This window comes from Gavialis gangeticus, unplaced genomic scaffold (genome assembly GCF_001723915.1).
Source record: "Gavialis gangeticus isolate Ggan-Ray unplaced genomic scaffold, GavGan_comp1, whole genome shotgun sequence".
NCBI classification, from domain to species: domain Eukaryota; kingdom Metazoa; phylum Chordata; order Crocodylia; family Gavialidae; genus Gavialis; species Gavialis gangeticus.
Genome location: NW_017729027.1, coordinates 14157529 through 14175895, shown reverse-complemented (window position 1 = coordinate 14175895; position 18367 = coordinate 14157529). Strand labels below are relative to the sequence as shown.

General features: G+C 40.0%; 1 protein-coding gene across 1 annotated transcript in view; it reads right to left on the bottom strand.

The window, feature by feature from the left end:
• Positions 1-18367, bottom strand: part of IMPG1 (interphotoreceptor matrix proteoglycan 1) — a 159623-nt gene that overhangs the window by 6723 nt on the left and 134533 nt on the right. Inside the window, exons 12-16 of the mRNA XM_019520454.1 lie at positions 13519-14102; positions 12334-12553; positions 6551-6761; positions 3828-4009; positions 3434-3517 (exon numbers count right to left, since the gene is read on the bottom strand). Of these exons, the coding sequence (XP_019375999.1) occupies positions 3486-3517; positions 3828-4009; positions 6551-6761; positions 12334-12553; positions 13519-14102 (1229 nt within the window). The 3' untranslated portion in view covers positions 3434-3485. The remainder of the gene's footprint in view (positions 1-3433; positions 3518-3827; positions 4010-6550; positions 6762-12333; positions 12554-13518; positions 14103-18367) is intronic.

Here is an 18367-nt window from a genome sequence, read left to right as displayed (position 1 = left end):
CACTGGCTTTGCTTTGGCTTTGCCTTGTATCTGGTGCCAAGGCTGCAGCAGCTGTCTGCCCCAACCAGTACTTGAATTCAAGGTGAGTTTTTTTTCCCTCACACTGATTGGGCGCGCGGGGGATTCATCTTGGATTTGAGTAATGGCACTTTAAAATCATCTGATTTGGGATCCATGAGTCCATTATCTCCTTTTGAATTTCATAGTGGCTTCTCTGGATTCCAAACGCATTTATATATGTGCTTCGGGAGTGGAGAGGGATGCTTTAATTAGTGTGGCTCCGAGAGCCATTCTAGTTCAAGCTCCCGCAGCATCATGTGTACCAACATCCCTGCACTGAAAAATGGTGCTGGGGGAGCTTTAAAGCTTGTCAAACAAGTCTTAAAGTGCCCCACCACCATTTTTCAGTGTGGGGACACTGATACACGTGATGCTAGAGCACGGATATATACCAGTCTTTAGCAGACTCGATTAATCAAGTCTACTCTGACACGATGTAATTACAGTACATCAGGGCAGCTTTGCTGCATGTGTGTAGGTGCCCCAGTAGAGTAGTGTCTGATTTCCAGGAGGTCTTGCACACCTCTTATGAGCACTCTCAAAAATGAAGTCCAAAACTGTTTCTGTCTAATATTTTTACTTCATACATCTTTTGTTAATGAGGCAAATACTCTTCTGCAAAACTGGGTTAGTTCTATTTGCTAAAATCCATCAAGTTTTAAGATGAAAGATTGGATTAACTGGTAGACTGGGCTACACATTGTCATGAGAAGAATGTCTTACCATCAGATGCCATTCAGAGAAACAGCCATGGATATTCACATTTTGGAGTATGGCATCTATTTAGATCAGCTGAAAACTAATAGGCTTTGACATTAAATTTTGTGTGAACTTTATCACAGTTGAAGGCTTTGTCTTCAAGCACTCCTTCCTCTGAGTGGTTGGACAGCAGAGTCTGCAACAGGCAATGCTGTGGTAATATGCTTAAAGAAGCAAAAACGATCTCCACATCTTCCAAGTGGTGTGTTTTGAATGGGGTGGTGTCCACAGTTACACATCTGACACTTGCTGCAGAGGATCAGATCATCATGACTGGTCTCTTCATAACCCTAGTGGGTTTAACCTAATGACCCCATGGGGTCATTTCATTCAAGTCACAATATAGACTTGATTCAAGTCTAATCTTTGGGTGCAGATATGCTCACACATTCAACTTTAGATGCATGCAATATCCTTTGCATAGAGGAAGAAAGCATTCTCACATAGCTTTCTCTTATTCTTCATAGCGCTAAATGTTCTTATGAGGCTAGAAGAGCATCAGACTATCTTGATCACCCTAGCATAGGTTGTGATTCTTCTGATCTGGTAAACACTGTCCAGGGAACTTCAATTTGTATTACAAAGAAGGTAAGTTCTTCACTCAGACATCGAATCTTCTCATTGATTTTTGGGTTACCAGCTTTCATTTGCCTGGGCAGTTGCATCAGAGTTGAGGCTGCATAGAGCAGGGACAGAGGCTTATCTTCAGCTGACTTACCTTCCCTTTCCTGCTTAACTAAAAACTGAAATCCTGGGCAGAAAATAAGCTTCCTTGCTTAAGCCACCCCAAGTTTTAGGGTTGATTTTGAGAAGGTACATGTGGTATTATGAATAAATACAGTAGTTTTATTTTTTTTTTTTTACTGTTTCTTAGCCAGTTTCTAACTGATGTCAGTGCTTCAGTTGTCACTTATGACTAATTCCCTTAACCTTTTGTGAGAATTTCTGCCAGTGCCTTTCTGATAGTTGAAATACAATGCTACTCAGGTCATCTTTGCTAGTTATTTCTATATGAATTGATCACGGAATTCTTATAGACTGAAGCATAGGTTTTTGCAGAAGCTTTTCTGGTTTATTTCTATCATATTTTATATCATATATAAGGTGATTTCAGCTAGCTCATCTTCTATAAAAGTGAGGCTTCCTGGTCTGTAATTCTACAAATAACCCCAGTGTACATTGTTTAAAGACAGGGACAAACTAATACCACTTTCTAATTTTTCAATATAGTGGCTGATATCAGCTTGTCTGTGTTTTTAAGCAGTCCAGCCACTTCATTCTCCACGTCTTCATAACCTTGGAGACTAATACTACTGTGGTAACTTGTGGGTCTTCAATTCATAAGTGTGTAACAGTGTACCTTCTTTTAGTCTAGTTTAGTCTAGGGGCTGTCAACTGGGGATATGCGTACCCCTGGAGGTACTTGGAAAGGAGCTAGGGGGTACCAATGAGCAGGTGGGGATTGAAAAGTGCCACCCACCACCCCGAGCCACCACCTCCCAGGAGCAGGGCTGGGGGCGTGGGCAGCACCTCCCCTGTGTGGGCTGCACAGGTGCCGCCCAGCCCACTGGATGCAGTGTGGGGGGAGATGGTATGTGGCAGCTGCCACTGCAATCCACCACCCCATGCCATGTGCAAGCACCCCCTGCTCCATATCTGGGTGCCACCCCCCCCCTCCACCAGAAGTGTACCCAGAAGGGGTACACTCCTTAAAGATAGAAAACCCTTGGTTTAGTCTATAGCAGTGCCTCATTTTAATTACTTGGAAAGAATAGGGTTGGGCTAGAAGCTCCCTTCCATCATCTGTATGATGAAGACCAATGAAAAAAATTTCTTGGCTTGTCAGCAAGGTCAATATCCACTCTCTATTCCCTGATGATCCACAAAACCCATCTATTATTATTATTATTATTATTATTTGCAGGCTGTGACTCAGATTAAAATATGAGAGAAGTCCTTTGTCTACATTTCAAGGAATAAAATCAAGTATATCTAAAGTTGCGAAAGAAGTTGGAATTCAGAAAATTTCTCAGCTCAATCAATTTCTGTCCCTCCTAATGACCTTCGTTACCTTCAAATGTGCAAGAGAAGCCTTGTATTTGAAATCACGTCTTTTTACATACAGATATGAGCAAAGCAAAATATAGCCTAATGTTCAGACTCAAATATTTGTCTCTTTCTTTGTTTCCTGTATCATGTTTAAGCTAACTTAACTCTTTAAACTGTATTATTAGGGGACAGTTTTATGGTCAGCTATTCTCGTTAACTTAGGCTCTTTGGTTGTCTTTTATGTTTGCATTTTCATTATTTTAATTTTCATATTCCCTCACCCCTGTGTATGTGCATGAAGGACTGTTGCATTACCAAACAGGTATAAAAATTGTACCATGTTTCATAAAAGCACTTCAAAAAGAAGTGTGACTGTTGTAGTAAGCTCTTGAAGGAAAAGTCATTTTCAACAAAAGAAAGTTAAGTAATTTAAATACATGTTTCCTTTCAGCTTTAACTGGAACATGAACTTAATATACAAAAAAAGATTTCTTGGTAACTTCTACAAATACAAAACTTGAGAATAAACATTGTTGGACATAGTTTTAGAAATGGAGTCACAAACCTTGCTCTTCTCTGGCTTATTCTGGAAATACAGAATTTCAGATACTAACTTGTCAATCTTGGTTTTGAATAATTATCTGGTGACCTACAACATAAAAGCAGAGATACACAGGGTTAATTTGTTGTGCTGATCATAAGGAATATCAGGATAGGAGTGACCAGAGCCAAGCAGAAGACCTGAAAGAGAGCAGTGCTAAAGTTCTGTTATGAAACCTACACAGCAGTAAGTATTATAGATGGACAACTATAGGTATTAATATTTTTAGTTTTGGGGTGGGCAATGCAAGATACAGAAACAAGCTTGAATTAGCTGTAAAGGTAACACATGAAAATGGACCTATTGTTTAGGAAAACTTATGGTGAGAGGGAAAAGAAAGTATTTGCATGCATTTTACCTTCACCCTGAGCTGTGTTTTCACGTGTGTGTAGTGTTCCTTGATCAATGATCTCTGCAGAATTGACACATGCACTTGCAATACAAGGCATATGACAAACACTAGCTATGGGTTCATCATGTTCAAAAGCAGGATTAAGTCTTACAGCATTTTCTGAGTTGCAGCTGCTAGGAATAGGACATCTACAATGCAAAATACTTGATTATGTAAGAATCTTTGAGATTTAAGAAATGAAGTTCAATATTAATTTTTAAAGTGATGAAAAATTATGCTCTTACTCTAGGTTAGTCTTCTTTTCACAGTTTCTTCGTATCTTTATTATTAAAATGATGAAAAGAAAAACAAGGCTTAATAATCCAAGAACCACAGGTTTAAAAATGAAGGGTTGAGTGGGTTCTGGAGCAAATTTTGCACAGCGTTGTCCTTGGTAAAACTTGTGTCTACGTACAGGACATCTGAAGTGAGGAAAGTGAGGGAAACATATAAAAAAAAATAAGAATGAGGGCAGAAAACACAGTATCTGGGCCCAAAATTCAGGGAAAATGGCAAATAGTACAAGAATAGTCTAATGGACGTAATGAATCATGGAGTCTTTATGAAGCAGTATGATTGATAATACAAGAAAGAAAAATCTCTTCAGGTTTGCGATGCTTAATATTAAACAACTGGACTCTGGTGTATTCTCTTCCTACTTCTGAATTCTGAAGTTTACACAGAGAGCAGCTTTGGGTTTGTCTATTCTGCTGCCAGAACAAGCCAGATAGAATTTAGGATGAAGTATGCCCCATCTGCTCAAGTATGCTGATGTGCTACAGAACTAGAAAGACACTTCTGGGTCCAGGAATGGGTGCTGGAAGAGCCCTGAGCAGCCACACTGGCAACCTCCTGTATTTTCATTAGTGGATTGGGACAGTTGTTCTAAAATCTGTAAACCATATCTTCCCACTACTTAAAGGTAAGAAAAATCATCTTTTTGGACCATAAGGTGACTGTGGCATTGCAGAATACAGCTACTAGCATGACTTTCCTGCTAACAGGGAATTCAGCAGTGACTGTGTAGAACTTAATTTGAACCTCGTGTCTCAGTGTTATGTTCTTCTTTAGGAAGCCAACTGAGACAAAGCCCCCTGCCAGACTATCCATGCAATCATGCCTCCTGCCTTGCCATGCATGCATGGAAGGAGGTGTGGTTGTAAGATCCACCATCAGATTCAGTGATGGCTTATTGCTGGTGCAGTGGAAACCTGGTATCATTATCCCAGGCTCCCTCTGCACTGGGAAGTAGCAAGCTGTTGCAGAGCACCATATGCTCAATTAATGGTATGATAGCAATGAGCCACAAAGTTATTAAATATTTTTGTGTAATAACTTTGTGATTTATTCCTTGTTTTATCATGCCATTAATTGATTAAACTTGTGACTGTGTCACAACTTAAAATTAACTGGTTAATCTCATTTTAAATGAAACATGTAGCAGGGTCCAAAGAGAATTATGGTACTGAAACTAATGCATCTTAATCACTGAGTTACAGTATTGTTGAGAGTTCCTCTACAGCTATGAGAACATGCAGAGTAGTTTAATGCTTTTATTGTTTATAGTTGGTATTTAAATAAATATAGGCATGCTAAATAAATATATATTCACCTGCTGAAGTCAGTATTAAGAATGACTAACAAGTTAGGTCAATATGAGCATTTCAGACTTTTCCTCTGCTTGTTACACGGGTCAGTTTCTGTATAGTTTTGTGAAAGTGTTGATTTGCCATGCAAATCACAGAATCGTTTCAAAACCTCAAATTTATTATTCAGGAATATAGGATATACCCTCTTAATGATCCCTTAGTTATGGTCCACCAGCCCCTTCTGGTGATGAAACCCTACCTTTGTGATACTTGTGTTGATTTTTTATTAAACTGTCAAGGACAATGCAAAAGTGGCTGCTCTAGGAGAAGAATAACCTGGAAAGAACCAGGGTTAAATCACTCTCAGGAAAGTTTCTTCTGGGAGAGGGAATGTCTGTACAACTTACCCTGCTGAGAGAAGCCACAGCACAGTCCTCTGGTACCCCAGGACATTTTGCTCCTGTCACCCCACCTCTCCCCCTGAGAAAGTGTGTCATTCAGGCTGGACTCTACTACTCCAGCCAAGCAGGGAGCAGAACACAATCCCTTCACATCCCACATTGTGCTTCAGGGAGACATAAGTTGACTCTGAGCAGTCTGGATCATCCAATCAGGGCTGCCCTGTGCAATATTGCCATCTGTCTCCAGGCAGACTGAGGGAGCCTGCAGGTGCCCTCTGGCTATGCAGTGTCAGTCCTGAAAACTCTCTGTTCCTCAAGGGCTCAGCATTCAAATGTCTGTTCGGGTGTCTCCAGGTAAGTTTTTCTACCTGGAAAAAAAACCCAGAAGAGTTCTTCCAGGTCATTTGAGTGTGTGTACATAGCTGAAGTCAAAGGCAGTTTCTGTAATTTACTCTTTCTAAAAAAACAACAAAACAACTAGAATGTGATATTGTAGTTAACAGTAATCATGTCATTCTACTGATTTCAATAGAACTGTTTGTGACGGAAGGTACTGTTCCATATTAGTAAGAATATTGCAATTTAACCCGAAATATATATACTAATTGGCACAGAGTTGACACTATGTCCTGAGACTATATAGCTATTTTTCAAGAGAATCATTGTTCAGCAGAATTAATGTTATGTATAATTTACGTACCTGCAGACAGCCCCTTTTCCTGGAACTAATTCACATTTTCCACTATTAATGCAAAGATGTGGTTCTATCTCACACAGGCTCTGACATGGAAGACCATCTTGGCTTTTATAACCAGGCTTACAGAGGCAGTCTGCCTCTTTTGTCCGCTCATTGGTTATACACTCTGAAAATTCATCACATGCCATGAACTTGCATGGGTCGGCTTGATCAGCTGCAATGGGATGGAGAAATCATTAATAGTAGGTGTCGGTGCATTGCCCCAGTGTATTTGGTAGGACTTATGGCAGTCTCATTCACACAGGGGATGAGATAGCAGCAGGACTGTGGTGAAGCTAATGTTTCTACTGGTGAAACCATTTCCTGTGAAATCAGCAGCACTTGCTGGCTTTCTGGGTTTGGGATGACTGCTACTGTGTACTGGGAAAGTGAGGGTCCTGAAAGCAGGGGCCTAAGTCACCTCTGCAACCTGGAGTCCTATTGTTTCTTGACAAGCACTTCTAGTTTCCGTGTGGATTGCTTCCTCCTTCCCCTGCTTGCAGGGTTTCCAACCCTGGCTTTCACCAGAACCCAAGCGGGAGCTCAATGCAAGCCCTCTTAGTACAGTGCTCACATTAGCTTCATGCTGAAGAGGTGGATGGATGGAGGTAATCCTTCTTCATCATTGCCTTTACTCTACTTGTTTTCTGGAAGGAGTATCATTCAATTCTTAAGACACATGAGGTAAAATTGACATAAGGGCATCTTAGCCCAAATGATACTTGCCTTTACTCTTCCTAGAATTAATGAATAGCAGGTAGCTTTCATTCCAGAATGAAACTAGTGTGGACCAAGCAGAGAAATGAGGGGAGGGTGTTTGGTAGGGGAGGAGTAAAGGGATCAAGAAAAAGGCATGAAAATGAAAATGTAGGTATGGATAGGTAGAGGGGCAAAGGGGCAATATGACAGGCCTGAATTGCTGGACAGCACTTAGAAAGTGCAGCTTTTATCACAGGCATGGAATCAAACTGATGTGTTGTATAATCAGTTAACAGCTCTTAAAATGTCAGTCTGGAAATCAAGTGATCCTTGCTAGTTATCTAGGTAATAATGAATTTAGCATTAGTTTCTCTAGAAAAAAAATCTTTAGTTTTAAAATGTTGCACACAGTATTTGCTAATTCCTAACCTGTGGGTGGAGATTCTCAGAGCATGTTTTATCCTCTTTAGGTCCCTGACAGACCTTAATTTATTGGATTGGATTCCCTGATTCCAACAATCATATGTCCTGCTATGCCACATGGTCATGGCAGGATACACAATTTTGGGATGAGGGCTCAGATCCTAACTGTATTTCAGTGGAGTGTGGAATCAAACACTGGGCTTCAGCTTCACTGGCAAGGTCAAAGTCAGGTTCCAAGAGCCCAGTAGGTGGGGCTAAGGGTGCATGGCTCTATAAATGCCAGGGCAGTGGGGGAGCCAATCAGCTCCCCACATCCAGCACTTGCAGATCCCTGTGCAGCCCAGGTTGGAGACCCTGGGGTGTCCAGTCTCCATAATGACAATAAGTTGATTATTCCATTATATGTGAATTTTCCTTTTATCATGCTATTAATTGGCAGAATGTGTAGCAGGCAGCAGTGCAGGGATGAAGCTAGGCACCTGGTACATAGGGGCAGCAGAGATTTCCTATAAATGGCTCATTCTTTTTTTTTCTTTTCTTTTCTTCCATTCTTTAGGGAGAGTTGTAGCAGGAGAAAGAAAAGACTTGTTCTGGGCATGTCTACATGTGTGCTTTAATGCACATTAGCCCATTTTAATATGCATTAAAGCCTCACAGAAAAACCATGCTCTTTAGCTAATGCACCTTTTTCTAGTACCTCACAGCAGAAGGCAACTATACATGATCGCTTAGGCTGCTCCAGTTTGCTGGAGTGCAGCAATGTGGCAATTGCTGCACTCCAGCAGCTCTATCAGCATCCCCACACTTAAAAATGGTGGTGGGGGTGTTTCAGCTAAAGCTTATCGAATGAGCTTGAGTTCAAGCACCCCTGCTGCCATTTTCTAGCACAGGGATGCTGATACAGGAGACGTGGTGGCATTTTGTTAGAGTGGCTCTCAGAACTGCTCTAATTAAACTGCCCCCCTTACCCCCAGAGCATGTGTAAAAGTACCTAGAGGTATTAGATTTAATACACATGACCTAAAGTCCATTAATGAACATGTAGGTGCATCCTTTATGGATCATCAAAGGTCACATTTTCCATGGCTAATCCTTGATAAGGTGGTTCCCAACAAGTTTGTGCCTATCTAGCATGTCCATAATTAAACAGCTATCTCTTGCTTATTTCCTGGAGCATCATGGCAACATCATCATTTCAATATTGCCAAAGTCAATATTTAGTGGCTTCCCTTTCCTGTTTCACAGCTGTTTTTATTTTTCCATTTTATTTCTCTGTAGCTTCATCTCCTAGGTGAAGATGCATTTGTTTCAAAGGTACAATTTGTATTAATAGCCAAGTGGTTGAATTCCTAATACTGTCCATTTGTCTCAGATTTTATTCAACTTCCTCCCTAGTTATTAATCCATGTCATGCTCCCACAGAATTAAAAATAATGCATGCTTCAAAGTGTAAATGGAGCCTTATGGAAAATCTTGGGAGAACATTCTGTTTAGCGACCATTATGCTTTCTGATTCATATGCCATCTTTTCCTTCTCTAATTCTTTATCATTAATGCTCATCTTACTGAAAGCAAGATATAAGTTCTCTTGCTCCTCCTGCTTGTTCCCTTGGTTATTTCAACTTGCCAAATTAAATAATTTTCCTGAGGCGTTGCTGGATATTTCAACTAAAATCTTTTTGATCAAGGTCTGAGAGTGTGTGGTGGTTATTTGTCTAATTGGTCCACGTGATTAAAATACTAATAGCTGTGTTAGTTGCATTTCTTCTTGTAAATATCCAGGTTTGCCTATTTGACTCCCTTTGGCAGTAAATTAGGCATTCAATATTTTTCTGGGTTATTGTATAGCTCCTTTTTTCAGTAATAGCATGTGATTTTTCTTTCATACAGGGCTGGGTGATGTGGCCATCATAGTTTTGTCATTGTTGCTGTACTTTTTCACCACACACACACACACACACACACACACACACACTTGCAGATTTTTTATCTGCTTTACAGTGTTCCTTGCAGTATTATTTGTAGATGATATGACAAGCGTCTCTCAGTTGTTTCTTGTAGGAAGTGGAGATGGTGCCACTTTGTTCAGGTTTTAAGTTGAGTTGCAGTATAACATTGTTTCCACTAGATGGCTCTCATTTTCACAAATGAAGGGGAATTTACTTGAATTGAATTCAAATATACAAGCAGGTTTGAAACCTGTAGATTTTTTTCATTGAAAGGGGAAGAAAATGGGTTTTGAAACACCCAAAGGGAAAGGCCCTTGGTTTATTTACCATTGCCTTCCCTACCCTTTTGGATTCATGAGACTCCTCCCATCTCCCTCCTGGGACAGTTTTGAATTCCAAGTGAACAAAAATGTTAGCAGGAGAGAGAAGGAAAGATGTTTGGGGTAAGGAAGATAGAAAAAATAAACAGTTCTTTATCAATTTATATTTTACCACATTTGTAGCTCCTTTGTTTTTCAGTTTAAATGCTCTAATTAAAAATATCAGTACAACAACCTGAAGACCACAGGCCATTCTCCTCAGGTTTCAATTAGTATGTCATATGTGGCAAACACTCTCAAGTTATTATTTAAAAATAGGCTAGACTACCACAATTCAGGGGATTTTATTTTTTTCTTTTAACATTCAAATTCTCTGACTGGACATCATACGACATAAGAACAATTTTTGAAGTGTCTATATGAACTGCATTACATGCAGTTTTTAAGAAAATCTCCAGATTTCCATTTTAGAGTGTAGCATAAATTAAATAAATATAAGGAAGGCTAAGTTGCCTTTGTGTGGAGTGACGTGCAACTGCATAATATGAAATCAAATGTTGCTTAATAAAAGGATGATGAGGACTAGAGGAATAGCATTCAACTTTTATTGTGTAAGCAAAGTGATCAGGCTGGCAGGCATGTTCTTTCTGGGGGGTTTCCTGTATTTTTTTGGTGTTGTAGAGAATAGGACACGAAGGAAGGTTCCTCTTTTTGTTCTTATTTTAAAATAAGCGTATTGGATTGCCCTGTCTGAAGTCTTTCTCTGCAGTTTGCTGACCTTCATATTGTCATATGACATTCTCAACTTCAACCACATGCCCACGCCTTATTTAGGAATGCACATTTTCTGCTATCTAACTGAATAGTGTTAAACACATTTAAGTTATCTGGTCTCTCTATGGGGCCATGATCCTGACTGAGAATGCTAGGTATTATTCTAATACAATTTATTAAGAATATAAAAAGCAGGCCCATAGAATTGAACTGGGATTAAACCAGCAGGAAACTGTAGAAATTAAACAGGAGTCTATAGAAAATAACAACAAATCCATGAAATGAGATCCCTGGCAAATGGATTTTATAGCACTTAAAATTTCTGTGGAAAATATATCCCTTTCTACTAAACTTTGTAGTCTTCTATTCTAAGTGTAGTAGCAGAGAGGCTCAGAACTGGTGGCCATCTGTCATACAGTAAAAGTATCTAAAAGTGCTGTTTTTGTGGTTCATCAGGTTTAGGTTTTAAACTGAACCATGCAAGCTGCCTATGATTCCCTTTTCTTCCACAACTCTATCTGTGGTAAACCCTAATGTGTGGGTAGCTTTCTCTTTGACTGGTGGTTATGGGGTGGGTTGCAAATTACTCCCATCATGTTTTCACAGAACAGCTCTCACCACGCAGCACCTCTTTCCAGACGGGTACCATCCCTGCCTTCTCCTAGCTAGGGCTTCCTCTGTCTCTCTACAGTGGACACCTTCTCTACTCTCTCCTTTCTGTTTCCAAGGATACTGAAGAAAATACAAAGTAATGAAATGCAAACTATAAACCCAATAGCTGAAATTCGTAAAGGCTCTTGTGATTCACTACCGAGTCCCATTTTTCTTGATGCAGTCACTGGATTGACAAAAATCCAAGTAAGCAATTTAAAATATAAAATTTTATCAGCCTTTCTTTTAACTTATTATCATTGCTTTGAACCACATTTCCTAGCAAGCAGGGGCAGACTAAATAACTGGAGAGTTAGGACTTTGTAGATTGTAGCTGATGCCTATGCATTGAGATTGGCAAGTATTAGGGTCCAAAGCCAAGGCTGGCAAAGCATTTGTAATCTCTCAGAATTTTAAATTGGTGATCAGTCTGTTCTAAGCTTTCACCCTACATGGATCACAGCCATTCTTGCTCTCAGGTTTTTTTTCCTCACAATTATTTCTCTATGTCACTTAGTTCTTTTTATTCTTGATCAAACAAGAAGTGGAGTTTTTTTTCCCCATGCTCCCCTGCCAACACACTTAAATCCTCATCTGTAGGGACTACTACTAGGAAGGGAATATATGACTATTCATTCCGTATCCATTCAGTCTTTGGTCTCTCCATACATATTAAACAGTGTATTTAGTCCTGCTGGCTCTTCTAATGTAAAAGCCTGTCCATTGAGAACTGCACTAAAACCCACCAAACACATTACATGCAGCACTGTTTCCTTATTTCTTTTTTATTATCATCTCCAAGGAAGCAAATACTATTATTGTCCTTTTAAAGTAGACATTTCTTCTTTCAGTCATGTCAGGTAAAACTATCAATATCATGAAAGGTCAGCTGTAAATGTTTGTTTTTGCATTTTCAGTAACGAAATCTTACCTGGCTCAATATCAAGAGAATAGCTGTCAATTTCCAAATTGAGGCGCTGGGCTGCAGCGTCACAAAAATCTTCCAAAACACAGTGCACAGCTTCTGTGATATTATATGGTACAGACCTGGCGAACTTCATTTTGCTGTTGACAATCACACTTCCATTTCTGAAGTTAAGTATTTCCAGTTGCTTAAATCCTGTAAGGTTTGCTTGAAGATATGGAAGCAGCTGCAAAACAGGAAGTTGTTTTATTTAAATTCCCCTATCAACACCTAGCTACCATTAATTTTACTTATGTTCACTTTTCATTATCAAATACATAAATCACCCGCTTATTTATCTGGCTTTAACAGCAGTGCCCAACTCTACGACCAAGTTCAGTTTTCTATTTGCCTTGATTAGTCTCCATTCCTATCTTTCTAAATAAGCATAAAGATTGATGGGCAACTGTTTTCCTTGTAATGAAATGCATAGTGTTTGGGGTTTCTATTGGTTCAGAGGGAGAAAAAACCCTCAATAGGAAGCCAACTCAAATTACTTTCTATAGTTCACTTGAAGCAGGACAGAATGAGCATGCTATTTGAGTTGACTAACTGACCTCGGTATGCATGGGAAAAATCTAATCATATTTCCTTTGAGAAGCCATGTTGCATTGTGAAAGGATTTATAATAAATCCAGAATAAAGCTTCTGTCAGTCGTTTTCTTATAAACATTTCAGTACTGTATGTCATAAACCAGTGATGGCCATTGAAGCAAAGAAGCATCCAAATATAAATATGTGCCAAGTGTATATATTTTCTTTCATGGGTAAACTTTTCTTACATCTTCTGCTACATGTTCTTCCCTTCATAGACAACTGCAACCTGATATGCTGACAGCATGTCAAGCTAAAAAAAATAGACAGCAGTGTTAAAAATTACACTGTCTTAAATGGGAAGCCAGGGCCATGGTCTGTTATCCTTGTCATTGTGCTTTTTGGCTCCTAGTTAGGTGATGCTTTCAAATGGAAAAAAAGATCAGTTACCAGAAAGGTCTTGAATTATAGCAGTAGTAGAGGCCTGTCTCCTTGCATTGTTTTTCTAACTGGAGGAACAATAATAATACGAGCTAACAGGAACAATCTTTTCCTTACTACTGTCTTACTCCTGTGCTTGAATACCATATTTCACCAACCAATCTGATTTTTACCCACCAGCTGAATGAACTGTTGCTCTAGTGCTTTGTATTCTGGAGAACTCCTGTTGAAGAGGTCATCAGAAAAGGGCATGTTGGTTACCCTCAGACTGAAGAAAACCACAAGTTCTTTCCCTTTGGTTGCAGTTGTCATGAAGCTAGTGGTTACGTACTTCAGTGTTGGAACCGGAGTGACTTCCTCAGGCTGAGGTTTTGATACTGAAATGTAGCCACTATCATATTCCACCTCCTCCGGTGTTGATGTGCCCATTGCATCCATCCTATCCAGTTCTGTGGCAATATCCTGCACTTCTGTTTCAAAGCCAGTAGAGATGTCAGCTATTGGCACAGAAGAGGTGGATACTCTGAAGGGCTGGTCTACAGTAACCGAGTGACTATGGGATGAACTGGTGACTACTGGTAACAGCACTATTTGCTCAGAGTGAGCTGTGCCAACAACAATGTCTTCAGGCAGGGAGGCAGACACGTCACTTGAACCAGTAAAGAAAGGCAATGTTTCTGTGTGAATGTAAGTGCTGGCTGTGGCTAAAATGTCGTCACCTGATGATTCCAGTTGGTCTGCAATCTTTATAGCTGCAGAGACTAGAGGAAAAAAGAAAACATAGTTAACTTTGGATGAAAAAATGTACATTATATGGCAGTTCAATTGAAACATGTTTTCAAAGGATATACTAACATCATCTGAACATGAACATTTATTGTGATTGTTTTCTTTAAAGCTTCTAATGAGAAGCTACCTGAATAAAAATGCTTGATTCACATGGTTGAATGCCGAGACTTCTGTGGCTGCTTTGTTTAAGTAATAATTATACTTTATGAATGTTTCCTTAACTTTCCCTAAAGCACTAAGGTTTTGAAGAGACATAATCATTGTCAGTTTATATCGACTGCAAATGCAGATTGCAGCTTTGAGTTGTCTGTCTGGATCAGTAAAATGCCTGAGTCATTCCGGTCTACGCCCCTTTGTGGGAGATTATAGCTAGTATTTGCCAGTAAACTGAAAATGTGGTTATGCAAAAACAGTGCAGCCTCTTCAGATGCTAACAATTTGTCAACTTACCTAAAGAATCATTTCTTGCATTTAAATCAGTGCTTTGGCCCAGATTCTAGCAATACTTGAGATCTCTGCTGAAGTTCAGAACAGGTGTGGAATATGTGAAAGGTGTACTTGCAATCTAAATCCTAAGCATGATGAATGAGACTGTCTGAATTCAGCTGTCAGCAAATTTAGTACAATGAGAGCACAGAAAATGATGGCCTTTAATCAGTAAATATCTACCAAAGCTCCCAACTTCATACTTTTACAGTGATGGGCTTTCTAGGTACAATGTTCCTTGCAGCCCCTTGTCAAAATTATCCACCTAGCTTGACAAAACTAAGGTGTTTTCCTGCTTATGATAGAGCCTGCTTCATCTCTAGACACCAGTCATTTCTGCTAGAGGTCTTCTGGAGGTCCACAAAAATACTTCTGAAGAGCATGTTTTGCTTATTGGAATGGACCAGACTGCAAAACATGGGCAAGTGCTTTCCAGCCACTTCTCAGGGAAATCCCCAAGTGATCTGTGTGTGGTGTTCATGATTCTTTACATCACCTCTCTTCTTCTGCTTTTATCCTATATTTATTTCTAGGAATATACATGCATTTACTCTTCCTATAATAAAGGCCCTAGAACTCTTTTCTGTTTAAATGGGAAAATGAAAGGGTGTCAATCCTTTGCCTCTCTCATCTGTGTTCACCCCTTTTACCCTGCTTTGAGGGAGCAAGGTGGGTGGTCTGGAGCAGACACTGCCCAACCACATGTGCCTGGGGCTGGCTTTGTTTCTCCTGAGCAATGGCTGGAGATGGGGGAACAGGCTGGGTTGGGTATTGCTCCTCCAACGTGGGGATCAGCTGGGGCAGGGGGAGCATGTTGCTGTGTGCACGGGCTGTTTACATGTGTGTGTGCACAAGTAAGTTTGGTGCCCCCTGACCACAGCGCCATGGATGATCGCCCACAATGCCCACTTGTAAGCCCAGCTCTGAGCCAAAATATAGTGCTAGTGTCCTTAAGGTTACATAAAAAAGAACCACTTGGAAATAAATCTGTAGGAAGAGGCATGCGTCACTAGGCTCTGCTACAGCAAAGGTAATTGGCAAGAGGCATCTTTTGGAAATCGGTTTGGGGAAGAGGAAACAACAAGAGATAACCAGAATGTAGCAGGATACCTAGAAGTGGTACTGTTTTTCCTACAACCAAGGTTATTTCTTATCTGCTGCCATGGTAAACAGTCTAGAAAAAGGCATACAATGGAGAGTAGGTCAGGAGAAGCTCCTCATGACCCACTTGTCTCTTTCAGGCATGGTAGGCCTCTTTCCTTATGACAGACTCAGAAAACCTTGTAGGCCAGTTTTGCTGCCTTTATCTACATACATTTGTATCCATCACTTTTCTTTGGGCAGCTTATTTTGAACAAAGTTGTCTTTAATCATAACCGTGCTTTAGATAAGGAGATATTCCTAATAGGAATTTTTTTTTCTTTTTTAGGCTTAATGTTAAGGACAGGTTCTGATTTATTTTATATCTGGAGTAAATGTGATTAAATCAATGGAACCATGGTGTCATAAAAGCTGGGCAAGTGAGATCCAGCTAATTGGGTTTACACTGTATGTTAAAAAGCATGTTGCATTGATTCTCTGATGCTCAGCAGATTAAATAGAAAGCAGCATTATGGCTGATTTGAAAATGCTTGCCTACCTCATATACACATTTAATGACACAACGACAACTGCCACCCAATAGCTCTTTTAGGCTGACTTCCTTGTAACATTGAACATCAGGCAATAGGCTGACTAACATGTAAAATGCACAATGTGGGGGGGAATGGTGCTGTTTATACCTAGGAGAATACTGCTGTATATTCGGTTTATGGAGATTTGGCATGTCAGAAATGAATAAAAAGACTTAAACCTGGAACTCATTTACATTAAAATCACTGTATTCTCTTGGCCATGGAAAGACTCCTTGAAAAAAGAGCAAGTTTATATCTATACCAGCACAGGGGTGTGTTACAATGCAATGCAGATGTAATACAAGCTCTATGGTCCTATTTGCTAACAAAGCCAAAAGAGAATATGAAGACACCAGATGAAACAGAAGCCAGGTACGGTATGCTGTTACATATTATACATAAAATTAAAGTGTGTTCTATGGCATTGCGCTCTAGCTAAAGTTATTATGGGCTATTATAACTGACATATAAACAACACCACCAGAGCTGCATATAGAATTAGATGGTCAGTATAAGTCTTTCCTCCTGTGTAATTTAGCAATTAGGTTGGGAGGCTAATACTGAAAATACCATCAGATTGAGTGCATTTCATTATCCAGTATTTGAAGGATACAACAGTTATGAACTTCTTTTTTCCTTGCCTTTATGCATGAAAATTGTTTTCTGATAAATAAGAAAAGTGGTGAATTGGTACACTCGTATATGTAAGTGTGTGTGTGTGTATGTGAGGTCAATAAAGCTGCATAACAGGAGCTTTAAAACTGAAAATCCCATTTTATTGACAGCTCTAGCAATAAATCATTATCACTTCCTCACTCTTATAGGTTATCTTGACAAGTATCATCTAGAGTATAGGCATATATTTTTATGTAAAATACCTTTGCCATGTTGAGTGTTGAACAAATTCTGTCTCTTATTGGCAGGACAGTTGGCTGTTGATGATGGGTAAAGGTACTCAGAAATAGTGATAATCTGGTTGGGATTAGTGCTGGAAGAACAGCTGGGGGGTGGACAACAACTGTTCTACTATGATAAGATAAAACAGAACATTTAGGGGTAGGGTGGAGCAAACTTTAAAGCTGAGCAGATATATTTTTAAGAGGAGCAAATGAAGGATGAGAAAAGAAAGAGACTTTTTTTTGAAATTGCAATGCATTTAAAATAGGAACTGAGTGCCAAACTGTGTAGGAAATGTAAGATCTCTCGGGACTGAAATGAAGGCTCCTGCATATTAAAAATGGTTGAAACACTACAGCTTATGAAGATGATTACTTTTTTCTTAAAAACCCTACCAGGGAACTGGATATAAGGTGTGCTGAGAGAGATCCCGCAAGGCAGAAGTTCTGCAATGAAGTGAGAACAGGTGAGAGTTGCAGACTCATGGGCAACCTTGATGTTTACCTGTATTCCAGGGGTGTCAAAGATATGGTCTGTGGGTAAGATCCAGCTTTCAGAGCCTCATCATCCAGCCCCCATGCTGTCCCAGGATCTGAGTTGATCTACATGTTGCATGGTGCCAGACTGGCCTCATGCTCAGGGCCTAGGACACACATCCAGCACCTGCTCCACCCAGTCCAAGATCCATGCTTCAGGTGTTGCTCATTCTATCTGGTCTGGGAACCACATCATACATGGAGCATCCCCCAAGCCAGTCTGGGACATGTGCTGCACTTGGTGATGGGAGCAGAATGGAGGAGTAGCTGCTCCTTGCTCCCCAGACTGGTGACTTAGGTCTGGGGGTTACCTCACTGCTCCAGTCCCTTCCCAGACAGAAGGAACTGCTGCTTGCCATGCTTTGCTCAGACAGGAATTGGCCTGGTTTGGAGAAGGTGTGAAGAGCAGGTGAGAGGGGGCAGATGCAGGCCTGAATGCTTGAGCTGCTCCAGAATGCATGTTTGGGGCCTGGGACATGCTTTGTTTTAGCATATATCTGTATATCAGCATTAAGAGACTCTTATCATTAATAGTGCCAGGTGGCTCTATGGAGTACATAGAGGAAATGGAAGATTAGATTTGGAATATTTCTCTAAACTAACCTTTGAGGTGGTATAGCTATTGTTCCTACATTCAAGGTTTCA